The following is a 27,107-nucleotide window of genomic DNA, read 5'->3' as shown; positions in this document are numbered from 1 at the left end:
AGCTCTGTAACATGACGTCTGCGGGTTGGACTGCATTTTCATGGTACTACATCTCTTTAAAGGTAACCTGCCACCTTCAAAAACTCTATTTACCTGTAAATATAGGGATGTTTCAAATCTCTGGTGGCTTACTGAAAGCATGGATAACAGGAAAAAAGCAAGTTAAATTATCCCCACAGCAGCTCGCTTTCTGTCATTGGGGCAGTGCAGGGGCTGTAATCACTCCATGGCATATTAACCCCTTCACCGCCAAGCCTGTTTTCAGCTTCCTGACCAGGCCAATTTTTACAATTCTGACCACGGTCACTTTATGAGGTTATAGCTCTGGAACGATTCAACAGATTCACACTGATGCTGAGACTGTTTTTTCGTTACATATTATACTTCATGATGGGGTAAAATAGCTTTGATATGTGATGTGAGAAAAAAAACAAATTTGGGGCAAATTTCACAATTTTCAAACTTTTAATTTTTAAATCAGAGAGTCATATCGCACAAAATAGTTAATAAATAACATTTTCAACATGTCAACTTTACATCAGCACAATTTTTGACTTCTTTTGGTTAGAAAGTTATAAGGGTTAAAAGTTGACCAGCAATTTCTCATTTTCACAGCAAAATTTACAAAATAATTTTTTTTAGGGCCCACATCACATTTGAAGTGACTTTGAGAAGTGTATTTAACAGGAAATACCCGAAAGTGACACCATTCTAAAAACTGCACCCCTCAAGGTGCACAAAACCATATTCCAGAAGTTTATTAACCCTTCAGGTGCTTCACAGGAATTCATGGAATGTGGCACGAAAAAATAAACATTTAACCTTTTTTTCACAAAAATGTTCCTTTAGACAGTTTTTCACAAGCGTAACAGGAGAAAATCGACCATACAATTTGTTGTGCAATTTCTCCTGAGCATGCCAATACCCCATATGTGAGGGAAACCACCGTTGGGGCGCACAGCAGAGCTCGTAAGGGAAGGAGCGCCATTTGACTTTTTGAATGCAAAACTTGATGGATTAATTAGCGGATGCCATGTCGTGTTTGGAAACCCCCTGATGTGCCTACACAGTGGACCCCCCCCCCTCAAGTGACACCGTTTTGGAAACTAGACCCCTTTGCGAACTGATCTAGATGTGAAGTCAGCAGCTTGAAACATCAGGAGCTTCACAGAAGTTTATAACGTTGAGCCATGAAAAAGAAAAAGATATCACATTTTTCCCACAAAAATGTTTAGACCCAAATTTTGCATTTTCACAAGGGTAACAGGAGAAAATGGATCTCAAAATTTGTTGTGCAATTTCTCCTGAGTACACCGATACCCCATATGTGGTTGAAAACTACTTTTGAGGCACAGTACAAAGCTCAGAAAAGAAGAAATGCCATATTACAGTGCAGATTTTGTGACTCCATTTTACTAACGACACCACTCAATGAATTCATCTAGGGGTGCAGTGATCATATTGACACCGCAAGTTTGTCACAGACTTATACCATTGGGCAGTGAAGAAAAAATAATTTACATTTTTACCACCAAGATTGTGTGTTAGCCCCAAGTTTTACATTTTCACACTGGGAAATGGGTAAAAATGGCCCCAAAATTTATCCCACAATTTCTGCTGAATATAGAAATATCCTGGCTGTACAGTACTGCTTAGGCCTGTTTCACGCATCAGTTTTAGTGTTCAGTCAAAATCAGCTAAAATGGCGGGTAGCAGATCCGTTCCTGAACTGACCACAACGTTTGTCACCGGACCGTTATTTTAACGGATCCGTGAAAGGAAGAATTTTAAAGGAACCGCTGCCTGGGGAGAGAGGGAGAGAAGAGAGGGAGAGAGAGAGGGAGAGATTTTCCAGCCGCCAGAACAGAGTTTAGGGTTAAATTTCCAGCTGAGTGAAGTCTTTCGGGCATGCGCAGTGAGAAGTGCAGATCCTGCCGCCCGCAAAAACGTTACATGCTCCGTTCGGGCATGTCGGCGGACGTCAAAATTTTGGCGGATCCGCAAAAAAAACGATCCAACGGATGGCCATCCGTCAAGATCCGCCGGTAATGCAACTCAATGGGAAAAAAAACAGATCCTCCAAAAAAAAAAAAAATGGCGGATCCGTTTTTTTTGCAAAACGGCAGATTTTGACTGATGGACAAAAACTGATATGTGAAACAGGCCTTAGCCATAAGCATGAGTGCTATTTGTCTCTTGGAGAGCATATTTTCCTAGAATAGTTTGCAGATGCTATATACAGAGCCCCGAGTGATGGAAAAGCAGAATCCCCTCCTCAAGCGATGACATTTTGGAAATTATCTACAGATGTAGTGACAATTTTGACTCCATGGGTGTTTTTCAGAAACAAGCAGTGGTGGATGTTGCTGAGTGAAAATTGCAAACTGCCGTTGTGGTGACCAGTACACTGTAGTGACCAGTACATTATGCCCAGCTCATGCTTCTGGAGACATGCACCTGTAAATTATAATAAATAATAAATTTTATTTCTATAGCGCCAACATATTCCGCAGCACTTTACACTTCAGAGGGGACTTGTACAGACAATAGACATTACAGCATAACAATAATCACAGCTCATAACAGATACCAAGAGGAATTAGGGCCCTGCTCGCAAGCTTACAGTCTATGAGGAAAGAGGTAGACAGAAAAGGTGGTGGTAACAGTTGCCTTGATTGTATGGACCAGCCATAATGTTAAGTGTGTAACAGTACAGACACAGAGGGCTAATGGATGTATAAAGCATGTTGGAACATGATGCGGGGAACCTGGTTATGGTAAAACTTTTGACTGTGCCACACAGGGATAGATTAGGTTAATGTGTTGAGGCGATAGGCCAGTCTGAATAAATGCGTTTTCAGGGCACGCTTAAAATTGTAGTGATTGGGGACTAATCGTATTGACCTGGGAAGTGCATTCCAAAGAACTGGCGCAGCACGTGTATAGTCTTGGAGACGGGAGTGGGAGGTTCTGATTATTGAGGATGCTAACCTCAGGTCATCAGCAGAACGGAGGGCGCAGGTAGGGTGGTATACTGAAACAAGGGAGGAGATGTAGGGTGGTGCTGAGCCATGGAGAGCTTTGTAGGTGAGGGTAATAAGTTTGTCCTCGATTCTGGAGTGGATGGTAGCCAGTGTAATGACTGGCACAAGGTAGAGGCATCGGTATAACGATTGGCGAGGAATATGATCCTGGCTGCAGCATTCAAGACAGATTGGAGGGGGGAAGAGTTTGGTAAGAGGGAGACCGATTAGAAAAGAGTTTAATAGTCCAGATGAGAATGAATAAGAGAAACAGTAAGAGTTTTTGCGGAGTCAAAAGTAAGAAAAGGTCGAATTCTAGAAATGTTTTTGAGGTGCAGATAACAAGAATGAGCCAGTGATTGGATGTGGGGGGCAAAGGAAAGCTTAGAGTCAAGTATGACCCCAAGACAGAGGGCATGTTGCTGGGGAGTAATAGTGGAACCACACACGGAAATGGCAATGTCGGGTATAGGTACATTAGTAGCGGGAGGAAACACAAGGAGTTCAGTCTTTGACAGGTTTAGTTTCAGATATAGTGAGGACATGATGTTAGTCACAGCGTTTAGACAATCGCCGGTGTTTTCTAAAAAGGCAGGCGTGATGTCAGGAGAAGAAGCGTATAATTGGGTGTCATCAGCATAGAGATGGTACTGGAAACCAAATCTACTGATTAAATTAGGCGGGCTCTCAACAGAAAAACCAGACAAATGGGCGCTAAGTGTGGAGTAGGCAGGGGGGCATTTGGATTTGGGAGTGGAAGCACAGAATTTGCCAAATTTCTGTTTTTTGGGGGGAGGGGGGGCAAAGTGCCATTTTGCTTTTACATAGTCTTTGTGCTACTACCAGTAACGTGGAAGCCCCTATATTTTCATTGACTGATGACAGACATGAGTGAGGACTTGCTTTTTTTGTGGATTGAGTTGAAGCTTTTTTTGGGAACATTTTTCATAACATTTAGGATCACATTTATCCGGCGCTCTACTCTGAGCACTTACTTTAGGGTTTCCATCTAAATCTCCGAGTGAAGAGACAGATGAAACCCCCAAGGGATCCATTCACTATAATGAGGCAGCAGAGTTACTCTGGACTCCACCTGGCCTCTGTTCAGAGGTGTCCTTTTCAGAAGTTCACAAAACTGTGGCCGACAGAACTTTTAAGCAATCCTAAAAAGATGGACAGCGCCAGATCACAAGTCCTATGACGTCCACAGTGCCTTCATCTGCCTCATTAGGGAATATTCCGCTGGGGTTCTGTCTGAATCATGTATTTCAGAAATCAACATGGAAACACTGGTGTAAGCATTCAGCATAGAGCACAGGATACAGAGGGGAAAAAAAAATATTTAGTCAGCCACCAATTGTGCAAGTTATCCCACTTAAAAAGATGAGAGCGGGTGACTTCCGGTTCCGGCGCTGTGATGTGAGGTGAGAAGCTCCGGCTGGCCACTGAACTAAATCTCACAAAAACGACAAGGAGACTCCCCAGGAAGACGTGAAAACAGCTGACAACCTCACCGAGGGTCAGTGCTTGGAGCGATATCTCCTCAGGAGTGGGGGCAAGCCGAGCAGAGCTGAGACAGCGTCCAGAGTGGGGGCAGTGAGCGGTCTCAAAATGGCACCGGTAGAGAGGAAAGAGGAGGGAGCTGACGGGGAGAAGCAGCAGCAGCTCCAGGGAGAGAACGCTGACAGACAGAGGAGCAGTAACGCTGTACCTAATAATGAATCACAGAGGCTGAGTGGGGGAGAGATCAACTATTCCAGACTGGCCAGAGAAGTAGCAGATCACCTGGCTGCAGAGGTCTGAAGGACACCGTGAAGGAGGCTTTAGAAGGATTGCAGGAGGACACAGAACATCAGAATGTCAGGCTGACTGAGGCAGAACAGAGGGTGTCCGACGCTGAAGATACACTGGCACGGCTGGCAAGCAGATTTAAAGAATTAGACACGAGCACCCAGTTGATGAAAGAAAAAATGGATGACCTGGAAAACAGGTCAAGGAGGAGCAATCTGAGAATGGTGGGACTGCTGGAGTCAGTGATGCCAAGCCAGCTGGATGCAATCTGTGAGAAAGAACTTCCACAGGCCCTGGGCCTAACGCACAGCTGTCGTGTGGAAAGAGCCCACAGAGTGGGACTGATGACGAAGCAGGAGGAGAGAAGGACCACTACAGACGATACATCCAGGCAAGATGAAAGGTCCAGAGCATATCAGGTCATAGTCAAATATCTAGAATACAAAGACAAGGAAGAAATCCTGAGGGCCTTCAGGAACAGAAAGCAACCTCTGTGTATCCAAAGACATAAGATCTTAACATTTGGTGACTACTCTGCGGAAGTCACCCGCAAAAGAAAAGCTTTTAGTCAGGTGTGCACAACTCTTTACCACAAACACATTAAATTCCAGCTCCTCTACCCTGCAATATTGAGGGTAAGAGGGCCAGATGGGCGACTAAGACTTTTCGGGACTCGTTGGAAGCGGAGCGGATGCTAACCCAGGAGGGGGGGTTCACGACAACAGGACAAGAACCGAAAAGAGGGGACTGTCATGGAATCGGATGGAGGAGGCTCCATTTCTAACACACCATCTTCAGACAGACCGGATCCAGAATCAGAGAGGAGTCAAGCGGGCACCAGGGCGGAAAGTCCAAAAGAAAAACGACACATGGCCACGTCAACTGGGAAGAAAGGAGGAAGAAGCAGTCGCTGGTGATTTGAGATGAAGAAGCAGAGATTGTAATTTTTGGAACGTTGGGAGGAGGAATATGGTGATAAGCGTATTGTTATGTCTTATGCTTCTCTCTGTCTTCTAACTAGAAGTGTCATATCTTGGTAAATCTGCAAAAAATGATGTAAGGGGATGCAATTGGTGGGAGATTATGAGAGGGGAGGAGGGAGACATCAGGAAAGGGGTGTCAATGAAGACGGTTCGACTTATGGCAGAGGCTTGGGAGGTAAATTAAGCATCTCAGAAAAAATGGAAGTGGAAAAATGTTTATGTACAGTTGAAAACGAGGGTGGTTTAAAGCAGTCAGTTGAGGGGGGAGGGGGGGATTTGGAAAGTAGTTTTTCTAGTTCATGCGACAAGGCCAGGAAAAAGAGCAATCATTTTAAGGGATTATGGATAGGATAGCAACGTGGAATGTTAAGGGACTCAGATCTCCACACAAACGAAATATGATTTTACGTCATCTTAAGAAGCTTAAAACTGATATTGCTTTATTGCAGGCGACACACTTGCGGAAAGAGGATTTCTTCCGTATGAACAAGATGTGGGTGGGAAAGGTGTACGGTTCAGCATCTTAAGGTAGGAAGGCAGGAGTGCTCACTCTGATCAATAAGAGCGTGGCACGCACGATGGAGTCACAAGAATCAGATGAGGAAGGAATACACCTACATATCAAAATCGTAGGCATTCTGGGCACTTTTAGCATCCACAATGTTTACGCTCCCAACACGGAACAAAAATTTTTCTTAGAAAACATAACAAACAGGATATTACTTGATGAAGAAGTGTGTAAAATGGTGGGTGGTGATTTCAACACTGTAGTCTCCCAGGAAGAAAACAGGAGAAGCCAAGGAAAACAGGGGAGGCATACGGAGGGACCTTTAAAAGCAATGTTGGAAACCACGACCCTACACGACTGCTGGAGAATGTTACACCCACAAGAGAGAGAGTTTACGCACTACTCACACCCGCATGACTCGTGGTCACGGATTGATCTTCTTTTGACAAGTGAGACTTTGATGCAGAGGGTGGAAGGGATTGACATAGAAAACATGGTGATTTCAGACCATAGTCCAGTGGCAGCAAGTGTAGCTGACAAAGCTCAGAGAGGACAGGACTACATTTGGCGATTCCCCACTTTCTTGGCCACAGACGAAAACTTTCACAGGATATTGAGAGAGTGGTGTTTTGGGAGACGGCCAAGGCAGTACTGAGGGGGAAGGTGATGGGATACACGACGAAAGCAAAACAACAGGCACAAGTAAAATTTCAAGACGACAGTTGGTTAGTTAGAGAAGCATATGCGGTCTTTCTGGAAAAACCATCAACGGTGACAAAAGCAAAGTGGGTGTAGGCGAAGGGAGACTTTGAAACCTGGGCGGAAAGGAAAGAGAATATGTACAGAACGCAACAGGAGGCTGAGTTGACGTGCTACGGGAATAAGGCAGGGAAATTAATGGCAAACTTGGCAAGGGGAAGGCGACCAATGACTCATATAACGACACTGAGGAATGCTTTGGGAAACAAAACAACAGATCCGAAGGAAATAAATGATATCCTGGGAGACTTCTATGCAGATCTATACAAAGAGGAGGGGTTAGTGAGGAGGGGGGGAAGGAGAGGAATGGTTAAGGGGAACGCAAATGACTAGGTTTACGGAGGAGCATCTACAGATATTGAATAGGGAGGTGACGGAGGAAGAAATAGGGGAAGTCATAGGAAAGATGAGTTCAACGAAAGCCCCGGGACCAGACAGGTTCAATGGCAGTTTCTTCAAGATTTTAAAGGAACAAATTTCACCTGTATTGAAGGAGTTATTTAATAAGATATTAGCGGGAGAGCGAGTATCGGCTACCCTTAACACACCACACATAAAGCTCATCCCTAAAGCAGGAAAAGACCTAGAGGACCCAACTAGTTATAGGCCTATCACGTTAATCAACCAGGATCTGAAAGTTTTGGCAAAGTTGATGGCTAATAGATTGGCATTGATAATGCCAGAGATTATAGATCTCCCCCAAGCGGGATTTGTCAAGGGGCGCTCAGGAGTGACGAACATCAGGAAAGTAATGTTGGCAGTTGACATAGCTAAGCGGAGAGGGGGAGAAACTACAGCCTTGATCACCTTGGATGCGGAAAAAGCATTTGACAATGTGAGGTGGTCATGGCTGGAACAGGTGTTAGATCATCTGGGTTTGCATGGAGCCTTTAGAAATTTTGTGCAGGTGCTGTAGGCGAATCCTCAAACTAGGGTGAACACCCCGGGATTCTTATCAAGAACGTTTCCTTTGTTAAAGGGAACCAGGCAGGGTTGCCTGATGTCACCTTTGTTATTCAATTTAGCTATCGAACCATTGGCTAGACGTTTGAACGGTGGACGATGGTTTGAAGGGATCAAGGTGGGGGGCAGAACACTGTGTTCGGCATTGTTTGCTGATGATATTGTCCTGTTTATGAGTAGGCCCAAAACACAACTGAGTGAAGTTATAGCACAAATTAAGGGGTTCGGGAAACTGGCAGGATTCAGACTTAACAAAAATAAATGTGAAATACTCTTTTTTGGAGAAAAAGGAGCGGAGAGAGAGAGAGGCTCAATATATGACATTCCTATTGCCATAAACACAATTAAATACTTGGGAGTGCTGGTGGGGAGGGATCCAAAAGCTTTATTTTCCTTAAATTATTCACCACTAATCGAACGTATAGAGAAAGAACTGCAGGGATGGGCTAATCTTCCGCTGACCCTTTTGGGAAGAAATCATCTGATAAAAATGATGAGCTTCTCTAGGCTCCTTTACCTCATGCAGACAATCCCATTACTTCTCAAACATACAGACATAAAAAGATTGACAAAGGCGTTCTCTCACTTTTTGTGGAAGGGAAAGAGACCAAGGATTAGCGCTAATAAGTTAATGCTACCAACGGAGAGGGGGGGGGTCAAACTACCAAATATTAGAGGCTATAACCTGGCTTGCATTTTGAGACATGCAGTTGACTGGATTAGACAAACAAGTAGACACTCTGACTGGACTTTAGAAGCCCAATTCTGTAGGCCATGGGACCGGAGTTCAATATTACATACATCCATACCAAATTTACCACCCAATATTAAACACTCATTGATATGTAGGGACACAGTAATGACCTGGAAGGCGGTTAGAAAAAAGTTTGGGTGGGCTAGCATGGAATATTTCAAAATTCATTGACATCTGGGCAAGCCCAGGTTTCCCACAGGGGAGGAAAAATGACTTGTTTAGAGAATGGAGGGAGAAGGGGATAAGGACTTAGGGACTTGATGCATGATAAAGAGCGGAGATGGATGAAGTGTGGGGAAATAAGAGAGAAATATGACTTGCGCCCATTCCAGACTCTCCAGTATGAACAGATAAAGCAAGGGATAATGAGGAAATTACTCAACGTAAACAATGAATATGAGGTAAACCACTTGGACACGATTTTAACCCCTTCACGACCTTTGACGCCACGTAGGCGTCATGAAAAGTCGTGCCAGAACGACCCATGACGCCTATGTGGCGTCATGACTTTAAAGCCCCCCTGCGGGTCGGGTGACCTAGGTCACTGAAAGGTCACCCGACCCGCAGATACAGGGGGCTTTGTTCTTCGCCACAGGGGGCGTGGCTTCGCCCCCACGTGGCTACGATCGCTCTGATTAGCTGTTAAAAGTGAAACAGCCAATCAGAGCGATAGTAATATTACATCAATGAAAATTGATGAAATATTACAATCCAGCCATGGCCGATGCTGCTGTAGCATCGGACATGGCTGGAGACACCAATTCCACCCCCCCCACCGGCGATCGCCCCCCCCGCAACTGAATGACAGCCGCCGCTGTCATCATCTGCCCCCCTCCCATTCCCTCTGTTCCCCGCCAGATTCCAATAACCCCCTCAACCCCTCTCACCTCCCCCGGCACCTTCTAAGTCCCCCTGTCGCTCCCGGTGTCCCTCGGGTCCGGATGATGGGCGCCGCCATCTTGAAAAATGGCGGGCGCATGCGCAGTGCGCCCGCCCGAATCTGCCGGCTGCAGATTCCATTCTTTCATTTTGATCACTCTCACAGTGATCAAAATGAAAGAAAAGGTAAATAAACCCCCCGATTATCACCCCCATAGGTAGGCACAACTAATAAAATAAAGAAAATATTTTTATTTTTCCATTAGGGTTAGGGTTGAAAAGAGGGTTAGGGTTGAAAAGAGGGTTAGGGTTAGGGATGAAAAGAGGGTTAGGGTTGGAAAGAGGGTTAGGGTTGGAAAGAGGGTTAGGGTTGGAAAGAGGGTTAGGGTTGGAAAGAGGGTTAGGGTTGGAAAGAGGGTTAGGGTTGGAAAGAGGGTTAGGGTTGGAAAGAGGGTTAGGGTTGGAAAGAGGGTTAGGGTTGGAAAGTGGGTTAGGGTTGGAAAGAGGGTTAGGGTTGGAAAGAGGGTTAGGGTTGGAAAGAGGGTTAGGGTTGGAAAGAGGGTTAGGGTTGGAAAGAGGGTTAGGGTTGGAAAGAGGGTTAGGGTTGGAAAGAGGGTTAGGGTTGGAAAGAGGGTTAGGGTTAGGATTGGAAAGAGGGTTAGGGTTGGAAAGAGGGTTAGGGTTGGAATTAGGGTTAGGGTTGGAATTAGGGTTAGAATTAGGGTTAGGGTTGGAATTAGGGTTAGCGTTGGAATTAGGGTTAGGCTTGTGGTTAGGGATGTGTTAGGGTTAGGGCTGTGGTTAGGGGTGTGTTGGGGTTAGGGTTGGAGTTAGAATTGAGGGGTTTCCACTGTTTAGGCACATCAGGGGGTCGCCAAACGCGACATGGTGCAACCATTGATTCCAGCCAATTTTGCGTTCAAAAAGTCAAACGGTGCTCCCTCCCTTCCAAGCCCTGACGTGTGCCCAAACAGTGGTTTACCCCAACATATGAGGTATCAGCGTACTCAGGAAAAATTGCACAACTTTTGGGGACTAATTTCTCGTGTTACCCTTGGGAAAATAAAAAATTGGGGGCTAAAAAATTATTTTTGTGGAAAAAAATGATTTTTTCATTTTCACGTCTCTGCATTATAAACTTCTGTGAAGCACTTGGGGGTTCAAAGTGCTCACAACACATCTTACATACGTTCCTTGGAAGGTCTAGTTTCCAAAATGGGGTCACTTGTGGGGGGTTTCCACTGTTTAGGCAAATCAGGGGCTCTGCAAACGTAATGACGACCGCAGACTATTCCATCAAAGTCTGCATTTCAAAACGTCACTACTTCCATTCCGAGCCTTGACGTGTGCCCAAACAATGGTTCCCCCCCACATATGGGGTACCAGCGTACTCAGGACAAACTGGACAACAACTTTTGGGGTCCAATTTCTCCTGTTACCCTTGTGAAAATAAAAAATTGCGGGCTAAAAAATCATTTTTTGAGGAAAAAAAAGATTTTTTATTTTCACGGTTCTGCATTATAAACTTCTGTGAAGCACTTGGGGGTTCAAGGTGCTCACCACACATCTAGATAAGTTCCTTGGTGGTCTAGTTTCCAAAATGGGGTCACTTGTGGGGGGTTTCCACTGTTTAGGCACATCAGAGGCTCTGCAAACGTAACATGATGCCCGCAGACCATTCGATCAAGTCGGTATTTCAAAACGTCACTACTTCCCTTCCGAGCCCCGACGTGTGCCCAAACAATGGTCCCTCCTCACATATGGGGTATCAGCATACTCAGGGCAAACTGGACAACAACTTTTGGGGTCCAATTTCTCCTGTTACCCTTGTGAAAAAAAAACTGCGTGCTAAAATTCATTTTTTTTGAGGGAAAAAAATGATTTTTTATTTTCACGGCTCTGCATTATAAACTTCTGTGAAGCACTTGGGGGTTCAAGGTGCTCACCACACATCTAGATAAGTTCCTTGTGGGGTCTAGTTTCCAAAATGGGGTCACTTGTGGGGGGTTTCTACTGTTTAGGCACACAGGGGCTCAGCAAATGTAACATGACGCCCGCAGACCATTCCATCAAAGTCAGCATTTCAAAATGTCACTACTTCCCTGCTGAGCCCCAACGTGTGCCCAAACAGTGGTTCCCCCCCACATATGGGGTACCAGCGTACTCAGGACAAACTGGACAACAACTTTTGGGGTCCAATTTATCCTAGTACCCTTGTGAAAATAAAAAATTGCCAACTAAAAAAATTATTTTTAGGAAAAAAAAAGATTTTTTATTTTCACTGCTCTGCATTATAAACTTCTGTGAATCACCTGGGGGTTCAAAGTGCTCACTATGCATCTAGATAAGTTCCTTAGGGGGTCTAGTTTCCAAAATGGGGTCATTTGTGGGGGAGCTCCAAAGTTTAGGCACACAGGGGCTCTCCAAACACGACATGGTGTCCGCTAACGATTGGAGCTAATTTTCATTTCAAAAAGTCAAATGGCGCTCATTCCCTTCTGCGCCCTGCCGTGCACCCAAACAGTGCCCCCCCCCCACATATGGGGTACCAGCATACTCAGGACAATCTGGACAACAACTTTTTTGGTTCAATTTCTCCTGTTACCCTTGTGAAAATAAAAAATAGCGTGCTAAAAAATCATTTTTGAGGAAAAAAAATGATTTTTTATTTTCACTGCTCTATGTTATAAACTTTTGTGAAGCACTTGGGGGTTCAAAGTGCTCACTACACATCTAGATAAGTTCCTTAAGGGATCTAGTTTCCAAAATGGTGTCACTTGTGGGGGAGCTCCAATGTTTAGGCACACAGGGGATCTCCAAACGCGACATGGTGTCCGATAACGATTGGAGCTAATTTTCCATTCAAAAAGTCAAATGGCGCTCCTTCCCTTCCGGGCCCTGCCGTGCACCCAAACAGTGGTTTATGACCACATATGAGGTATCGGTGTACTCAGGAGAAATTGCCCAACAAATTTTAGGATCCATTTTATCCTGTTGCCCATGTGAAAATGAAAAAACTGAGGCTAAAAGATAATTTGTGTGAAAAAAAGTACTTTTTTTTTTTTTTTACGGATCAATTTGAGAAGCACCTGGGGGTTCAAAGTGATCACTATGCATCTAGATAAGTTCCTTGGGGGGTCTAGTTTCCAAAATGGGGTCACTTGTGGGGGAGCTCCAGTGTTTAGGCACACAGCGACTCTCCAAACGCGACATGGCAAGCGCTAAATATTCCAGCATATTTTCCATTCAAAAAGTCAAATGGCACTCCTTCCCTTCTGAGCCCTGCCGTGCGCCCAAACAGTGGTTTTTGACCACATATGAGGTATCGGTGTACTCAGGGGAAATTGCCCAACAAATTTTAGGATCCATTTTATCCTGTTGCCCATGTGAAAATGAAAAAATTGATGCTGAAAGAAAATTTTTGTTGGAAAAATTAAAATGTCCTTTTTTTCCTTCCATGTTGCTTTAGTTCCTGTGAAACACCTAAAGGGTTAATAATCTTCTTGAATGTAGTTTTGAGTAGCTTGAGGGGTGCAGTTTTTAGAATGGTGTCACTTTTGGGTATTTTCTGCCATATAGACCCCTCAAAGTGACTTCAAATGTGAGGTGGTCCCTAAAAAAAATGGTTTTGTAAATTTTGTTGTAAAAATGAGAAATCACTGGTCAACTTTTAACCCTTATAACTTCCTAACGAAAAAAATATTATGCTTCCAAAATTGTGCTGATGTAAAGTAGACATGTGGGAAATGTTATTTAGTAACTATTTTGTGTCACATAACTCTCTAGTTTAACAGAATAAAAATTCAAAATTTGAAAATTGCGAAATTTTCACAATTTTCGCCAAATTTCTGATTTTTTCACAAATAAACGCAAAAATTATCGATCTAAATTTACCACTAACATGAAGCCCAATATGTCAAGAAAAAACAATCTCAGAATCGCTAGGATGCGTTGAAGCGTTCCAGAGTTATTACCTCATAAAGGGACACTGGTCAGAATTGCAAAAAATGGCCAGGTCATTAAGGTCAAAATAGGCTGGGTCATGAAGGGGTTAATCAAAGGACATTCATGAGATTACCATTTCGGGTCTCTATAGGGACTTGCGAGAAGCATTAGTTCCCAACATACCAGGGAAAATTTTAGAGGGATGGGCAAAGCAGTTGAGAGACCAAGAAGGGGAAGAAAAAAATCTTGAAAGGGTGGATGGAGATGAGGAAGAAGATAGTAAACGAAATCTGGAGAGACATCAATACAGACTTATACATAGGGCCATATATGGTTTCAATTTTTTGAATATTAGACAACAAGACAAACTGAACAAAAATGGCGGCGCAATGAGCTAGAAATGAGTAACATCATATATAAATAATCATAGATAAAGGCAATACAATAAAATATTGTCCCAGCTCATTGTAACAGTGCAGGACACATTGTAAACATGCAATTTACTCAGAAGAAAGACCAGTGCAAAGACGTCCAAGATAAGATGTGGTAAAAATCACAAATCTTTATTAGGAGACCAGATAAAAATTGACAGGTTGTGGTTACAAGAGTGACACAAAGAAAAAATCACAGGGTGATGGTAAATAGTGCACCTCAATAGATATCAAGATAATATAAATATAGCCCAGATATGTCAGTACCAAGTAGTATATACCATATGGTCACAAAGGTGTCAGGGGTTAATTGAAAAAGGCCAGCAAAACAGAATAAAGGAAAAATCCAGAGCTGGTCATCAAGATAGAAAATACCATGACAGCCTTGTGGCCAAACAAAAGGCAATGAGTCAAGCACATACCAGGGAGAGGAGGCACTAAGCACCACACACTGCGAGCCCCAACGCGCGTTTCGGAAAGAGTTCCTTCATCAGGAAGGACTTGCATAGAGCTGGGACTACCGTAACAAAAGCTACCATCAGTAACACACTACGCCGCCAGTGACTCAGATACTGCAGTACCAGACGTGTCCCCTTGCTTAAGCCAGTACATGTCCGGGGCCGTCTGAAGTTTGCTAGAGAGCATTTGGATTATCCAGAAGAGTATTGGGAGAATGTCATATGGTCTGATGAAACCAAAGCAGAACTGTTTGGTAGAAACAATAAACTCGTCATGTTTGAAGGAGACTGAATGCTGAGTTGCATCCAAAGAACACCATACCTACGGTCAAGCATGGGGAGTGGCAACATTATGCTTTGGGGCTGTTTATCTGCAAAGGGACTAGGAGGACTGATAAATGCACATGAAAGAATGAATGGGGCCATGTATCATGATATTTTGAGTGCAAACCTCCTTCCATCAGCAAGGGCATTGAAGATGAAACGTGGATGGGTCTTTCAGCATGATAATGATCCCAAGCACATCACAGGGGAACGAAGGACTGGCTTCCTAAGAAGCATATGAAGGTCCTGGAGTGACGTAGCCAGTCTCCAGATCTCAACTCCATAGAAAACCCTTCGAGGGATTTGAAAGTCCGTGTTGCCCAGCGACAGGCCCAAAACATCACTGCTCTAGAGGAGATCTGCATGGAGGAATGGGCCAGCAAAGGATATATAACAAAATACTGAGGTGAACTTTTGTTAATGACTAAATGCTTATTTTCCACCATAATTTGCAAAATAAATCTTGCCGCAATTCCTAGAAGATGGGCTCAAAACTACTCTGGGAGACGAATTCTCCCCATTTGCGGTGGAAAGGGCTCACAGGGTCCCCACTAGGCCTCCTCCTCTCTTCGATGGGAGACTTGTATGACCAAGGGATCTTAAAGTCTTTTGAACAATTACAGGTCACACATGATATCCCAAGATCCCAATTTTCCCGCTATTTACAACTAAGATCAGCTCTTCAATCGCATACGAGATGTAGGGGTGTAGGCCGTACTATTTCATCTCTACCTCTGATAGGAATCCTTAAATCGCAGGGTCCCCAGGGTCTCATCTCATCTTTATATACATACATGCTTGTCAGTGGGAGCAGAATCTGCCATAAGTTCTATTAAGAGAAAGTGGGAACGACTCTTCCCTAATACGCAAGGAGTGGGAGGAGATCCTGGAATCTCCGAATGGAGTATCACCATCTATTAATAACAGAATGATACAATTATATATAACAAATCAATCATACTTGACTCCGACACGACTTTTTAGGATGGGTCGATTCCAATCATCAGAATGCTTAGGCCCTGTGCACACGGTGAGCATTCTGCTACGGATCCGCAGCGGATTTGCCACTGCAGGTGATGTATAGTACCATTAAAGCCTATGTAAAAAAAAACCGCCGTGCACATGCCGCGTTTTTTTTCCGCGCGGTTTTTGTGCGGGAAAAAAAAAAGCAGCATGTGACTTCTTTTGTGCGGTTTTGCTGCAGTTTTCCACCTGCTCCATCCTACAAATCCGCAGGTGGAAAACCGCACAAAAACAGGAAGAAATCCGCAGGAAAAATGCATGTCATTTGACCTGCGGAATTAGTAAAATCGCGCGGAAAAGTCCGCGGGAGGATCCGCACTGTGTGCACATAGCCTTACAGTGCCACTCTCCAGACGCAGATTTTATTCATATGGTATGGCAGTGTCCCACTATCCTACATTACGGGAAAGGGGTGACATCATTACTGTCATCCCTAGTACAAGCCCGTCCCTCTAGAGCCACTGGTCTGCTTGTTTGGGGTATGGGATGAGGAGATTTGGGATCGATATACTGGGGTCTTCCTGCGTGAGACATTATTTATGGCACGGAAGGTACTGGCACTATGGTGGATGGGAACTTCATGCCCCTCCCTTAGAATGTGGATTGACTTGGTAAATTCGATTGTTCTATACGAGCGCACGCTATACCAAAATATGGGATGCTCAGGTAAATTTGAAAAGATTTGGGGGAGGTGGAATTCTTCTCATCTCTCCTTGCAAGGCTGAGACATCACATGTGAGATAATATGTTGAAGGATACCAGGCTACGAAATAGTAGATACTAGTTGATGTAGTGGTAGTCGTAGTTTAGGAATTTCTGATTAGATTTTATTATCCGAATAATATGTTAAAGGCTTGTGAGATTTGATCGATATACATGCTTTATAATGTATAGCCAACTGTCCTTTGCGTATGCTTGGAAGGTTATGTACATATTACCTTGTATTTTAAAAAGAGTGTGCAATTTCTCTGTTCTATATTTTATAAGGAATGGAAACATGTATGCTCTGTAAAAAATGCTTGTTATCATAAGCCAATTTGTATGTTGTACATCTTTTATGTCCTGAAGTTCAATAAACGAATTTAAAAAAAAATAAATCTTGCCAAATCAGACAAGGTGATTTTCTGGATTTGTTTTCACATTTTGACTCTCATAGTTGTGGTCTACCTGTGATGTCAATTACAGGCCTCGCTCATCTTTTTAAGTGGGAGAACTTGCACAATTGGTGGCTGACTAAATACTTTTTTTCTCCACTGTACATGTGAGCCGAGCCTTACTGCGTTCTTTGGGAGGCAGAATGAACAAATCAACAGCAGGTGAAGAATTTGTTTTATTAAATTTTTACACCGTCCCTAGTGCGGTATAAGTGATTAGGCGACTTTGTTCTACAGTTCGGTACGATTACCGCGATACCAGATACATATCGGGATTTTATGATTGGCTGCTGTCACACACTAAAAGACGCTTTTTATTGTAAAAACTATTTTTGCATGGCCATATTTAGACAGCTATAATTTTTCCTTATTTCAGCCAACAGGGTCATGTGATAGCTTCTTTTCTGGGGGACGAGTTCATGTTTTTATTGGTACCATTTTCAGGTACATGACTTTTTTTTAATCACTTTCTATTCCGATTTTTGGGCGGTAAAATTAACAAAAAACAGAAAATTCAGGATTGTTTTTATTTTTATTTACAACGTTCTGCATATTGTAAAATTGATAAAGAAGCTTTATTCTTCGGGTTAGTTCAATTACAGCGATACTACATGTATATTTTTTTTTTATGTTACAGAAAAAATAATTATTTTTGAATCGCTTTATTCTGAGAGCTATAACTTTTTTATTTTTCCCGCTGATGGAGATTTATGGCGGCATATTTTCTGGGGACAAGATGACGTTTTCAGCTATACAATTTTTATTTACATTCGTCTTTTTGATCGCGTTTTATTGCACCTTTTGTTATGATGATAAAGCATAGTTTTTTACCTCGTGGTTTTTTTTTTACGGTGTTCACTGAAGGGGTTAACTAGTGGGACAGTTTCATAGTTCAGGTTGTTGCGGATGCGACGCTACCAAATATGTGTACTTTTTAATTTTTTTTTTTATATAAATGTATTTATTGGATTAGGTTTCTACTTGTGGAGAGTGACATACCAGCTCTGGCTTTTCAAGGTAAGGAGGCTTATTCGCCGTGCAATGCTCCTCTGGGAAATTTAATATGCAAATTGCCTCTTCAGAGAAAAAGAGGACTTGAACTACGGTATATAATGCCACCTGTTTGTAGTAGCAATCCTACATGTCACAATCAACCCTTTAATGAGTCTTGTTGATTGTGACTTGTAGGATCGCTACTACCAACAGGTGGCGCTATAGAGTTCGTCCTCTTTCTCTCTGAAAAGGCAATTTGCATATTAAATTTCCCAGAGGAGCATTGCACGGCGAATAAGCCTCCTTACCTTGACAAGCCAGAGCTGGTATGTCACGCTCCACAAGGAGAAACCATACTTAGGCCTCTTTCACACTTCAGTTGTTTGATGTCAGTCAGAATCCGCCGTTTTTAGAAAAAAGGGGATCCGCCATATTTTTGGCGGATCCTTTATTTTTCCCATTGACTTGCATTAGTGGCGGATCATGACTGATGGTCGTCCGTTGCATCCGTTTTTTGACGGATCCATTTGTAATTTAGTGTCCGCCGTGTGGAGTAGACGGACAAAGGGACTTTTTTCAGTGGTAGAACTGCTATTTTAAATTGTGCATGCTGGGACATCTTTCTTTTCATGAATTTAAACCCTAATCGAGGAGAAAATCAATCTCTCTTTTTCACTTCCTTTAAGTTTCATGCGCTTAGCGGCTGCAGCGGATCCGTCCAAAAAACGGATCCGGTGCATCAGTTTTTTCACACTTTGACGGTTTGCAACTGACGTCAAACAACTGAAGTGTGCAAGAGGCCTTAGACCTCAGTCCAGAGCCTCTCACCGAGCCAAATCAGTTCTCATACTTTGCACTGACGAGGGACAATAGCCCGAAACACCGTGTCTGCAAATTGAGATTCTGATTTGGCTTTTATCCCAAGTCATATTATAAGACTGGTTAAAGGGTTGATTGTGACTTGTAGGATCGCTAATTCCAAAAGGTGGCGATAGAGAGTTCAAGTCATCTTTCTCTCTGAAGAGGCAATTTGCATATTTATTGGATTAATATTTTTTTCATTTATTTGCTCTTTATTTGGGGAATTTTATTTTTTTTTTACATTGTCCCAGCATGTGACATTATCCTTACACTGACAGATCGCTGATCGGATAACTCTGCAATACTTCTGCACTGCAAAGCATCAGAGCAGCATCTGACAGGCAGGAATGAGGTGTGCCGCGCTGCCTGCTCTTAGCAGGCGCTCACAGGCAATCTTCCCTGCAGGACCCTGCGGCCATTTTGAGGCCCGACATCTCCACAGAGACCATCGGCACAACGTGATCACATTGCGTTGTGTCGATAGAAGCCGAGTGGGAGCTCACTACTGAAAGCGACGTCAGGGGGGTGTTAAAGGTCTGCCATTGGTGCTACCACCAATCGTGGGCATTGCTGCAGGGTGTCAGCTCTCAACCAGAGCTGACACCCTCATTCGAGTGCGGCAGCGTTCAGACAAGGCCAACAGCCAGTGTTCAGGGGAGTGGTAAGAATGCGATCACTGTGCAGTAAACATTGGCTGTAACAGCTTTCTGCACCGTCCTGATGCAACTGGCTGAGGGGAGAGTATAACTTAATTTTCTCCCTGTAGCTGTACTTTTAGTCAGCTGCCAGACATTATTTAAATGCAATTTACCTGTAGATTACCACTATATCTGCAGGTAAATCACATTATTTCAGGAGACATTCCTTTAAAGAGAAGCCATCACCTAAATACCTATGTATTTAAAACAAAATGTATGGCAATGTCTTGCAATTTTCCCACTGTCCGCTGAGGCTTATTTAGACTCTAACCTCCTGTTTTTGAGAAAATACAGCTATAGACTCCAGCGCTATGTATTGACAAATCTAATGAGAGTGTGCAAAACTCAGTAAAAAGGAGAGGAAGGTGGATCAGCTGTGACATCGCCTATTGTGAGTGGTGTATCCTGTGTTATCAGCTGTGTATAAAGGTGTTACCTGTCATTGTAATCCTGCCTCTGATGATAACGAGCAAGCTGAAAGCTCTGCCTGAAAGGATAGGAAGTATGAGTCTAGCAAAAAAACCCTGTGGCCAGTGAGAAAATTGTGCAAAATTACTAAATCTCTTCTTATATATAAAAAAGAAAAAAAGAGAACAGTGCTACATTTTTTTGTAATACATGTGTCACAAAAACTTGATATCTTTCCTTTAAAAAGGTATTACCATATTCTTAGAGTTGAACTAAAAGATTTACAGGTCCCTGGGTCCAGTGGCCACATCTGTAGTCCCTGCTAGCCAGACCACAACCCTGAGAACCTCCCACTGCCTGACAGCTTTCTTGACACCTCTTTTGACTTAATAGGCCCCACGAGATGTCATGAGAGGGAACTACCATTTTAACAATTTACTAGCTGATACATACAAGATCAAGTGGTAGAGCTAGCAAAGAGGAGTTAAAGTTTCTGGGTGTGGGAATTTCTTACCTGGCATGTGTTCGCTTGTATGTGTACAGCCGAGAAAAGAGGCGTGCCAGCTCCAGAAGTATTGCCACACCACTGCCATTAGAATCTGCACCATAAGACAACCACTAGAAAAAAAGTATGATATTGTATTGATAAGATAAACAGGTCTCCCTGTTGTATCTTACTAAAATTACGTCACTGTAAAATACTGTACTTTGAAAATTACACATAAAAAAGTGTTATTAAAAAATTGTCATGAAAAACTAATTTGACAGGGCACTTACTGGTGCAACTCCAAAAGTGTCATAGTGGGCAACAATGGCAATTGTAGGAAGGTCATCAGAACCAAGGCCAGCCAAGCGTCCCTGAAAAAATAAATGATTCATTATAAATACTGATGTGTTAAAAAAGTCAACTCTAGAAAGAATGTTGTAAAAAAATATGCAGCGTACCATGTTATTTTGCAGCAGTGAGTAGCTGAACACATACAGTTTTGGCAAAAATTAAGAGACCACTGCACAGTTTTATAAAAATCAACTTCTCTACATGTCTGACAGCCATTCCATTCCAGTGTCAGTTGAATTCCAACCAGAGTACACCTCATTCTACTTAATGTGCTTCTGATTAGGTGATCACCTGAACCAAATCTTATTTAACGAAGGAAAGTATAAAAAACCCTGCTGTGGTGTTCACAATCCTCTTGCAATAGGCACACTGGATGGCAAAACAAGTGCTAGTAATATCCCAAAAGTAATAGGAATGAAAAAAATAACTTTTAACCATGCCAAAGGAGTTGAAAAGAAAAGTCTTGAGTGAGGAAAAGAAGGGCTCAATTCTGGCTTTACTAGCAGATACAGTGAGCGTCATGTTGCCTCTATCCTTAAAATTTCTAAAACGGCAGTCCATTACAACAAGGTCAAGCAGCAGACATTGGGGACAACAAAGCTACAGATCAGCAGAGGGCGAAAACGACTCTCCACTGACCAGGATGACTGTCATCTTATTCAAATGTCACTCAGAAACCGCCGGATGACATCAAGTGACCTACAAAAGGAATGGCAAATGGCAGTTGGGGTGAAGTGCATGGCAAGAACAGTTCGAAACAGGCTCCTAGAGGCAGGGCTCAAGTCATCTGAAGGTAGAAAAAAGCCTTTCAACAATAAGAAGCAAAGAAGAGCCAGGCTGAAGTTTGCCAAAGACCATAAGGATTGGACCATAGAGGACAGGAATAAGGTAATCTTCTCTGATGAGTAGTGTTGAGCATTCCGATACCGCAAGTATCGGGTATCGGCCGATACTTGCTGTATCGGAATTCCGATACCGACTTCCGATATTTTTTCAATATCGGAAGTCGGCATCGGAATCGGAAGTTCAAAGTTGATTGACAGCCGAAATGACGTCATCATGATGCGCGGTGTGTGCGCATCATGATGCGCCGTCATTTCGGGCCTTCCGGGGGTCTCTGCCGGCCTGCCGGGGGGCTGTGTGGACTGCCCAGGGTCTGTACCGGCCTGCCGGGGGGCTGTGCCGGCCTGCCGGTGGTCTGTGCACCCTGTGGGGGTCTGTACCGGCCTGCCGGGGGGCTGTGCCGGCCTGCCGGTGGTCTGTGCACCCTGTGGGGGTCTGTACCGGCCTGCCGGGGGGCTGTGCTGATGTCCGGGGGTCTGTGCAAGCATCGTCCGATGGGACTATAAGTCCCATCTGGCGATGCCTGCTACCATGACAGTGATTGACACATTAGCCAATGATGGGACAGTAGTAGTCCCATCATCCGGCTAATGTGTTAAATGTTAAAAAAAAAAAAAAAAATACTACATACATACTACATACATACTACATGCATGCTACATACATACTACATGCTACATACATACTACATATATACTACATGCATGCTACATACATACTGCATGCTACATGCATGCTACATACATACTACATACATACTACATACATACATACTACATACCACATATATACTACATACATACTACATACATACATACCACATATATACTACATACATACTACATACATACTACATACCACATATATACTACATACATACTACATATATACTACATGCATGCTACATACATACTACATGCTACATACATACTACATATATACTACATACATACTACATACATACTACATGCATGCTACATACATACTACATGCTACATACATACTACATATATACTACATGCATGCTACATACATACTGCATGCTACATGCATGCTACATACATACTACATACATACTACATACATACATACTACATACCACATATATACTACATACATACTACATACATACATACCACATATATACTACATACATACTACATACATACTACATACCACATATATACTACATACATACTACATATATACTACATGCATGCTACATACATACTACATGCTACATACATACTACATATATACTACATACATACTACATACATACTACATACATGCTACATACATACTGCATGCTACATACATACCACATATATACTACATACATACTACATGCATGCTACATACATACCACATACATACTACATACATGCTACATACATACTACATGCATGCTACATACATAACACATATATACTACATGCATGCTACATATACTACATGCTACATACATACCACATACATACTACATACATACTACATGCATGCTACATACATACTACATGCATGCTACATACATACTACATGCTACATACATACTACATGCTACATACATACTACATGCTACATACATACTACATATATACTACATACATACTACATGCTACATACATACATACTACATGCTACATACATACTACATATATACTACATACATACTACATACATACTACATGCATGCTACATGCTACATACTTACCACATACATACCACATACATACTACATACATACTACATATATACTACATGCATGCTACATACATACTGCATGCTACATGCATGCCACATACATACTACATACATACTACATGCTACATACATACCACATATATACTACATACATACTACATACAATACATTCATAGACATACAGTACATATAACATAGAGTAACATACTTACCAATACTTGTCACATTGTTCCCCGAAGCCATTGTCTTTTACGGAATAAATATTAACATAACAAACCACAAAAATACTCACCCACGATCCGAAGCAGTCCACGAGTGTGTCCCACGACGATCTTGGGTAGAGAACGGCAGCATCAGCTGATGCTGCCGTTCTCTACGGGCTGCAGGAATCCAATGACGGAAGGTAGGTATCCTTCCGCACTGTATTCCTCCGCCACTTAAAAAAAAAAAAGTCCCTAGTCTCACTTTATGCCATTGCTGCGTGGGAAATTCACACAGTTGGCGCAGATTTGTCGGCTGCACATCCCTGATGCGAATCTCCCGTTCCACCACATCCCAAAGATGCTCTATTGGATTGAGATCTGGTGACTGAGGAGGCCATTTGAGTACAGTGAACTCATTGTCATGTTCAAGAAACCAATCTGAGATGATTCGAGCTTTATGACATGGCGCATTATCCTGCTGAAAGTAGCCATCAGATGCCTGTTCTTAGCTGAGAGGAGTGGTACCCAGTGTGGTCTTCTGCTGCTGTAGCCCATCTGCCTCAAAGTTCGACGCACTGTGCGTTCAGAGATGCTCTTCTGCCTACCTTGGTTGTAACGGGTGGCAATTTGAGTCACTGTTGCCTTTCTATCAGCTCGAACCAGTATGCCCATTCTCCTCTGACCTCTGGCATCAACAAGGCATTTCCGGCCACAGAACTGCCGCTCACTGGATTTTTTTTCTTTTTCGGACCATTCTCTGTAAACCCTAGAGATGGTTGTGCGTGAAAATCCCAGTAGATCAGCAGTTTCTGAAATACTCAGACCAGCCCTTCTGGCACCAACAATCATGCCACGTTCAAAGGCACTCAAATCACCTTTCTTCCCCATACTGATGCTCGGTTTGAACTGCAGGAGATTGTCTTGACCATGTCTACATGCCTAAATGCACTGAGTTGCCGCCATGTGATTGGCTGATTAGAAATTAAGTCTTAACACACAGTTGGACAGGTGTACCTAATAAAGTGGCCAGTGAGTGTATGTAGTATGAATGTAGCATGTATGTAGTATGTAGTATGAATGTAGCATGTATGTAGTATGCATGTTGTATGTATGTAGCATGTAATTTTTTATTTTTTTACATTCAACACATTAGCCGGATGATGGGACTACTACTGTCCCATCATTGGCTAATGTGTCAATCACTGTCATGGTAGCAGGCATCGCCCGATGGGACTTGTAGTCCCATCGGACGATGCCTGCACAGACCCCCGAAGCCTGCACAGACCACCGGCAGGCCGGCACAGCCCCCCGGCAGGCCGGCACAGCCCACCGGAGCCTGCACAGACCACCGGCAGGCCGGCACAGCCCCCCGGCAGGCCGGCACAGCCCACCGGAGCCTGCACAGACCACCGGCAGGCCGGCACAGCCCCCCGGCAGGCCGGCACAGACCACCGGAGCCTGCACAGACCCCCTGGCAGGCCGGCACAGCCCCCCAAAAGGCCCGTACAGACCCCAGAGAGGCTGTACAAGGCAAAAACAGGGTTTTTCTTATTCCGATACCGGAAGTCCCATAGACTTGAATGGGACTTCCGGTTTCGGAATCGGCGATACCGATACTTTTTTTTAAGATCGGCCGATCCATTCCGATCCGATACTTTGAAGTATCGGACGGTATCGCTCAACTCTACTGATGAGTCTAATTTTCAGCTTTGCCCAACACCTGTCGTCTAATGGTTAGACGGAGACCTGGAGAGGCATACAAGGCACAGTGTCTTTCACTCACTGTGAAATTTGGTGGAGGATCGTTGATGATCTGGGGATGCTTCAACAAGTCTGGAATTGAGCATGTTAATCTTTGTGAAGGATATATGAATCAAGCCGCATACGAGGTTATACTTGAAAAACAGTTGATTCCTTCTGCTCAGGCAATGTTCCCCAACTCTGAGGACTGGTTTTTCCAGCCGGACAATGCGTCATGCCACACAGCTAGGGCAATCAATGTGTGGATGAAGGACCACCACATCAAATCCCTGTCATGGCCAGCCCAATCTCGAGACCTGAACCCCATTGAAAACCTCTGGAAAGTAATCAAGAGGAAGATGGATAGTTACAAGCCATCAAACAAAAAAGAACTGCTTATATTTTTGTACCAGGAGTGGCATAAAGTCCCCCAAAAGCAGTGTGAAAGACTGGTGGGAAGCATGCCAAGACGCATGAAAGCTGTGATTAAAAATCATGGTTATTCCACAAAATATTGATTTCTGAACTCTTCCAATAATATTGTTTCTAAATGATTATGAACTTGTTTTCTTAGCATTATTTGAGGTCTGCAAGCACTGAATTTTTTTTTGTTATTTTGACCATTTCTCATTTTCGGAAAATAAATACAAAATTTAGTTCTTTGAAATTCAAAGACATGTTGTCAGTAGTTTATAGAATAAAAGAGCAATTTACATTTTACTCAAAAATATACCTATAAAGAGAAAAGTCAGGCAAACTGAAAATTTTGCAGTGGTCTCTTTTTGCCAGAACTGATCATAAGGTAATAAACCATGTATTTTGCACTGTACTTTGAACCCCTTCAAATTCATTGCGATTTTCTGTTTTTACATGTGCATTTTTCCTCCCCTTCTTCCTAGAGAAGGTCTTCCCTGTCGACAGAGACCTAAGAATGATTATTTTGTCGTTTTTAATAAAATCATTCATTTTTCTACATGCTACACTGCCAAAAATGTGGAAAAAATGCAAATGGGATAAAATGGTGAAAAAAGATGGATTTTTGGTTCTTACCGTAAAATCTCTTTCTTGGAGCCTTCATTGGGGGACACAGATTACCATGGGTGTATGCTGCTGCTGCTAGGAGGCTGACACTATGCAAAAAACAAGAGAATTGACTCCTCCCCGGCAGTATACACCCACCGACAGATACCAAGTACCTCAGTTGGTGAGAAAGCAGTAGGAGAAGCCACGGAACAATAAACATATGGTATGTACCAACCGAACAAGGGACTCAAGGACCCAACACGATACAATTTAAACAGGGAGGGTGCTGTGTCCCCCAATGAAGGCTCCAAGAAAGAGATTTTACGGTAAGAACCAAAAATCCATCTTTCTTTATCGCCTTATTGGGGGACACAGATTACCATGGGACGTTCCAAAGCAGTCCCAAGGGCGGGAACAGCAATAAGGAACGAAAGAACAGGAAGGGCTTAGGTCGGCCGATGCGCCACCGCCGCCTGCAGGACCTTCCTACCAAACGACTGCATCAGACGAGGCCTGGGCATGAACCCTGTAGGACCTCGCAAACGTATGCAAAGACGACCAGGTCGCGGCCCTGCAAATTTGCAGAGCCGAAGCCTGGTGTCGAACGGCGCACGAAGCTGCCACCGCCCGGGTGGAGTGAGCCCTCACTCCCGAAGGCGGCCGTTTTTCCTGAAGACGGTATGCTTACAGAATAGTAGAACGAATCCTAGTAGAACGAATCCAGCGAGCGATCGTGGATTTGGATGCCGGAAGCCCTTACCGGTGACCTTCAGAGATGACCAGCAATGAATCGGATTGACG

At 43.3% G+C, this 27,107-nt stretch overlaps 1 protein-coding gene across 3 annotated transcripts in view; it reads right to left on the bottom strand.

The window, feature by feature from the left end:
* NCLN (nicalin) overlaps window positions 1-27,107 on the bottom strand; it is a 74,194-nt gene that overhangs the window by 18,709 nt on the left and 28,378 nt on the right. For all 3 annotated transcript variants that reach the window (XM_073547577.1, XM_073547570.1, XM_073547563.1), the window contains exons 5-6: window positions 20,733-20,813; window positions 20,470-20,573 (exon numbers count right to left, since the gene is read on the bottom strand). In XM_073547577.1, the coding sequence (XP_073403678.1) occupies window positions 20,470-20,573; window positions 20,733-20,813 (185 nt within the window). The remainder of the gene's footprint in view (window positions 1-20,469; window positions 20,574-20,732; window positions 20,814-27,107) is intronic.

This window comes from Dendrobates tinctorius, unplaced genomic scaffold (assembly GCF_039654945.1).
Source record: "Dendrobates tinctorius isolate UK_male_01 unplaced genomic scaffold, ASM3965494v1 ptg000011l, whole genome shotgun sequence".
In the NCBI taxonomy this organism is placed as follows: Eukaryota; Metazoa; Chordata; class Amphibia; order Anura; family Dendrobatidae; genus Dendrobates; species Dendrobates tinctorius.
This window is presented reverse-complemented; position numbering and strand designations above follow the sequence as displayed.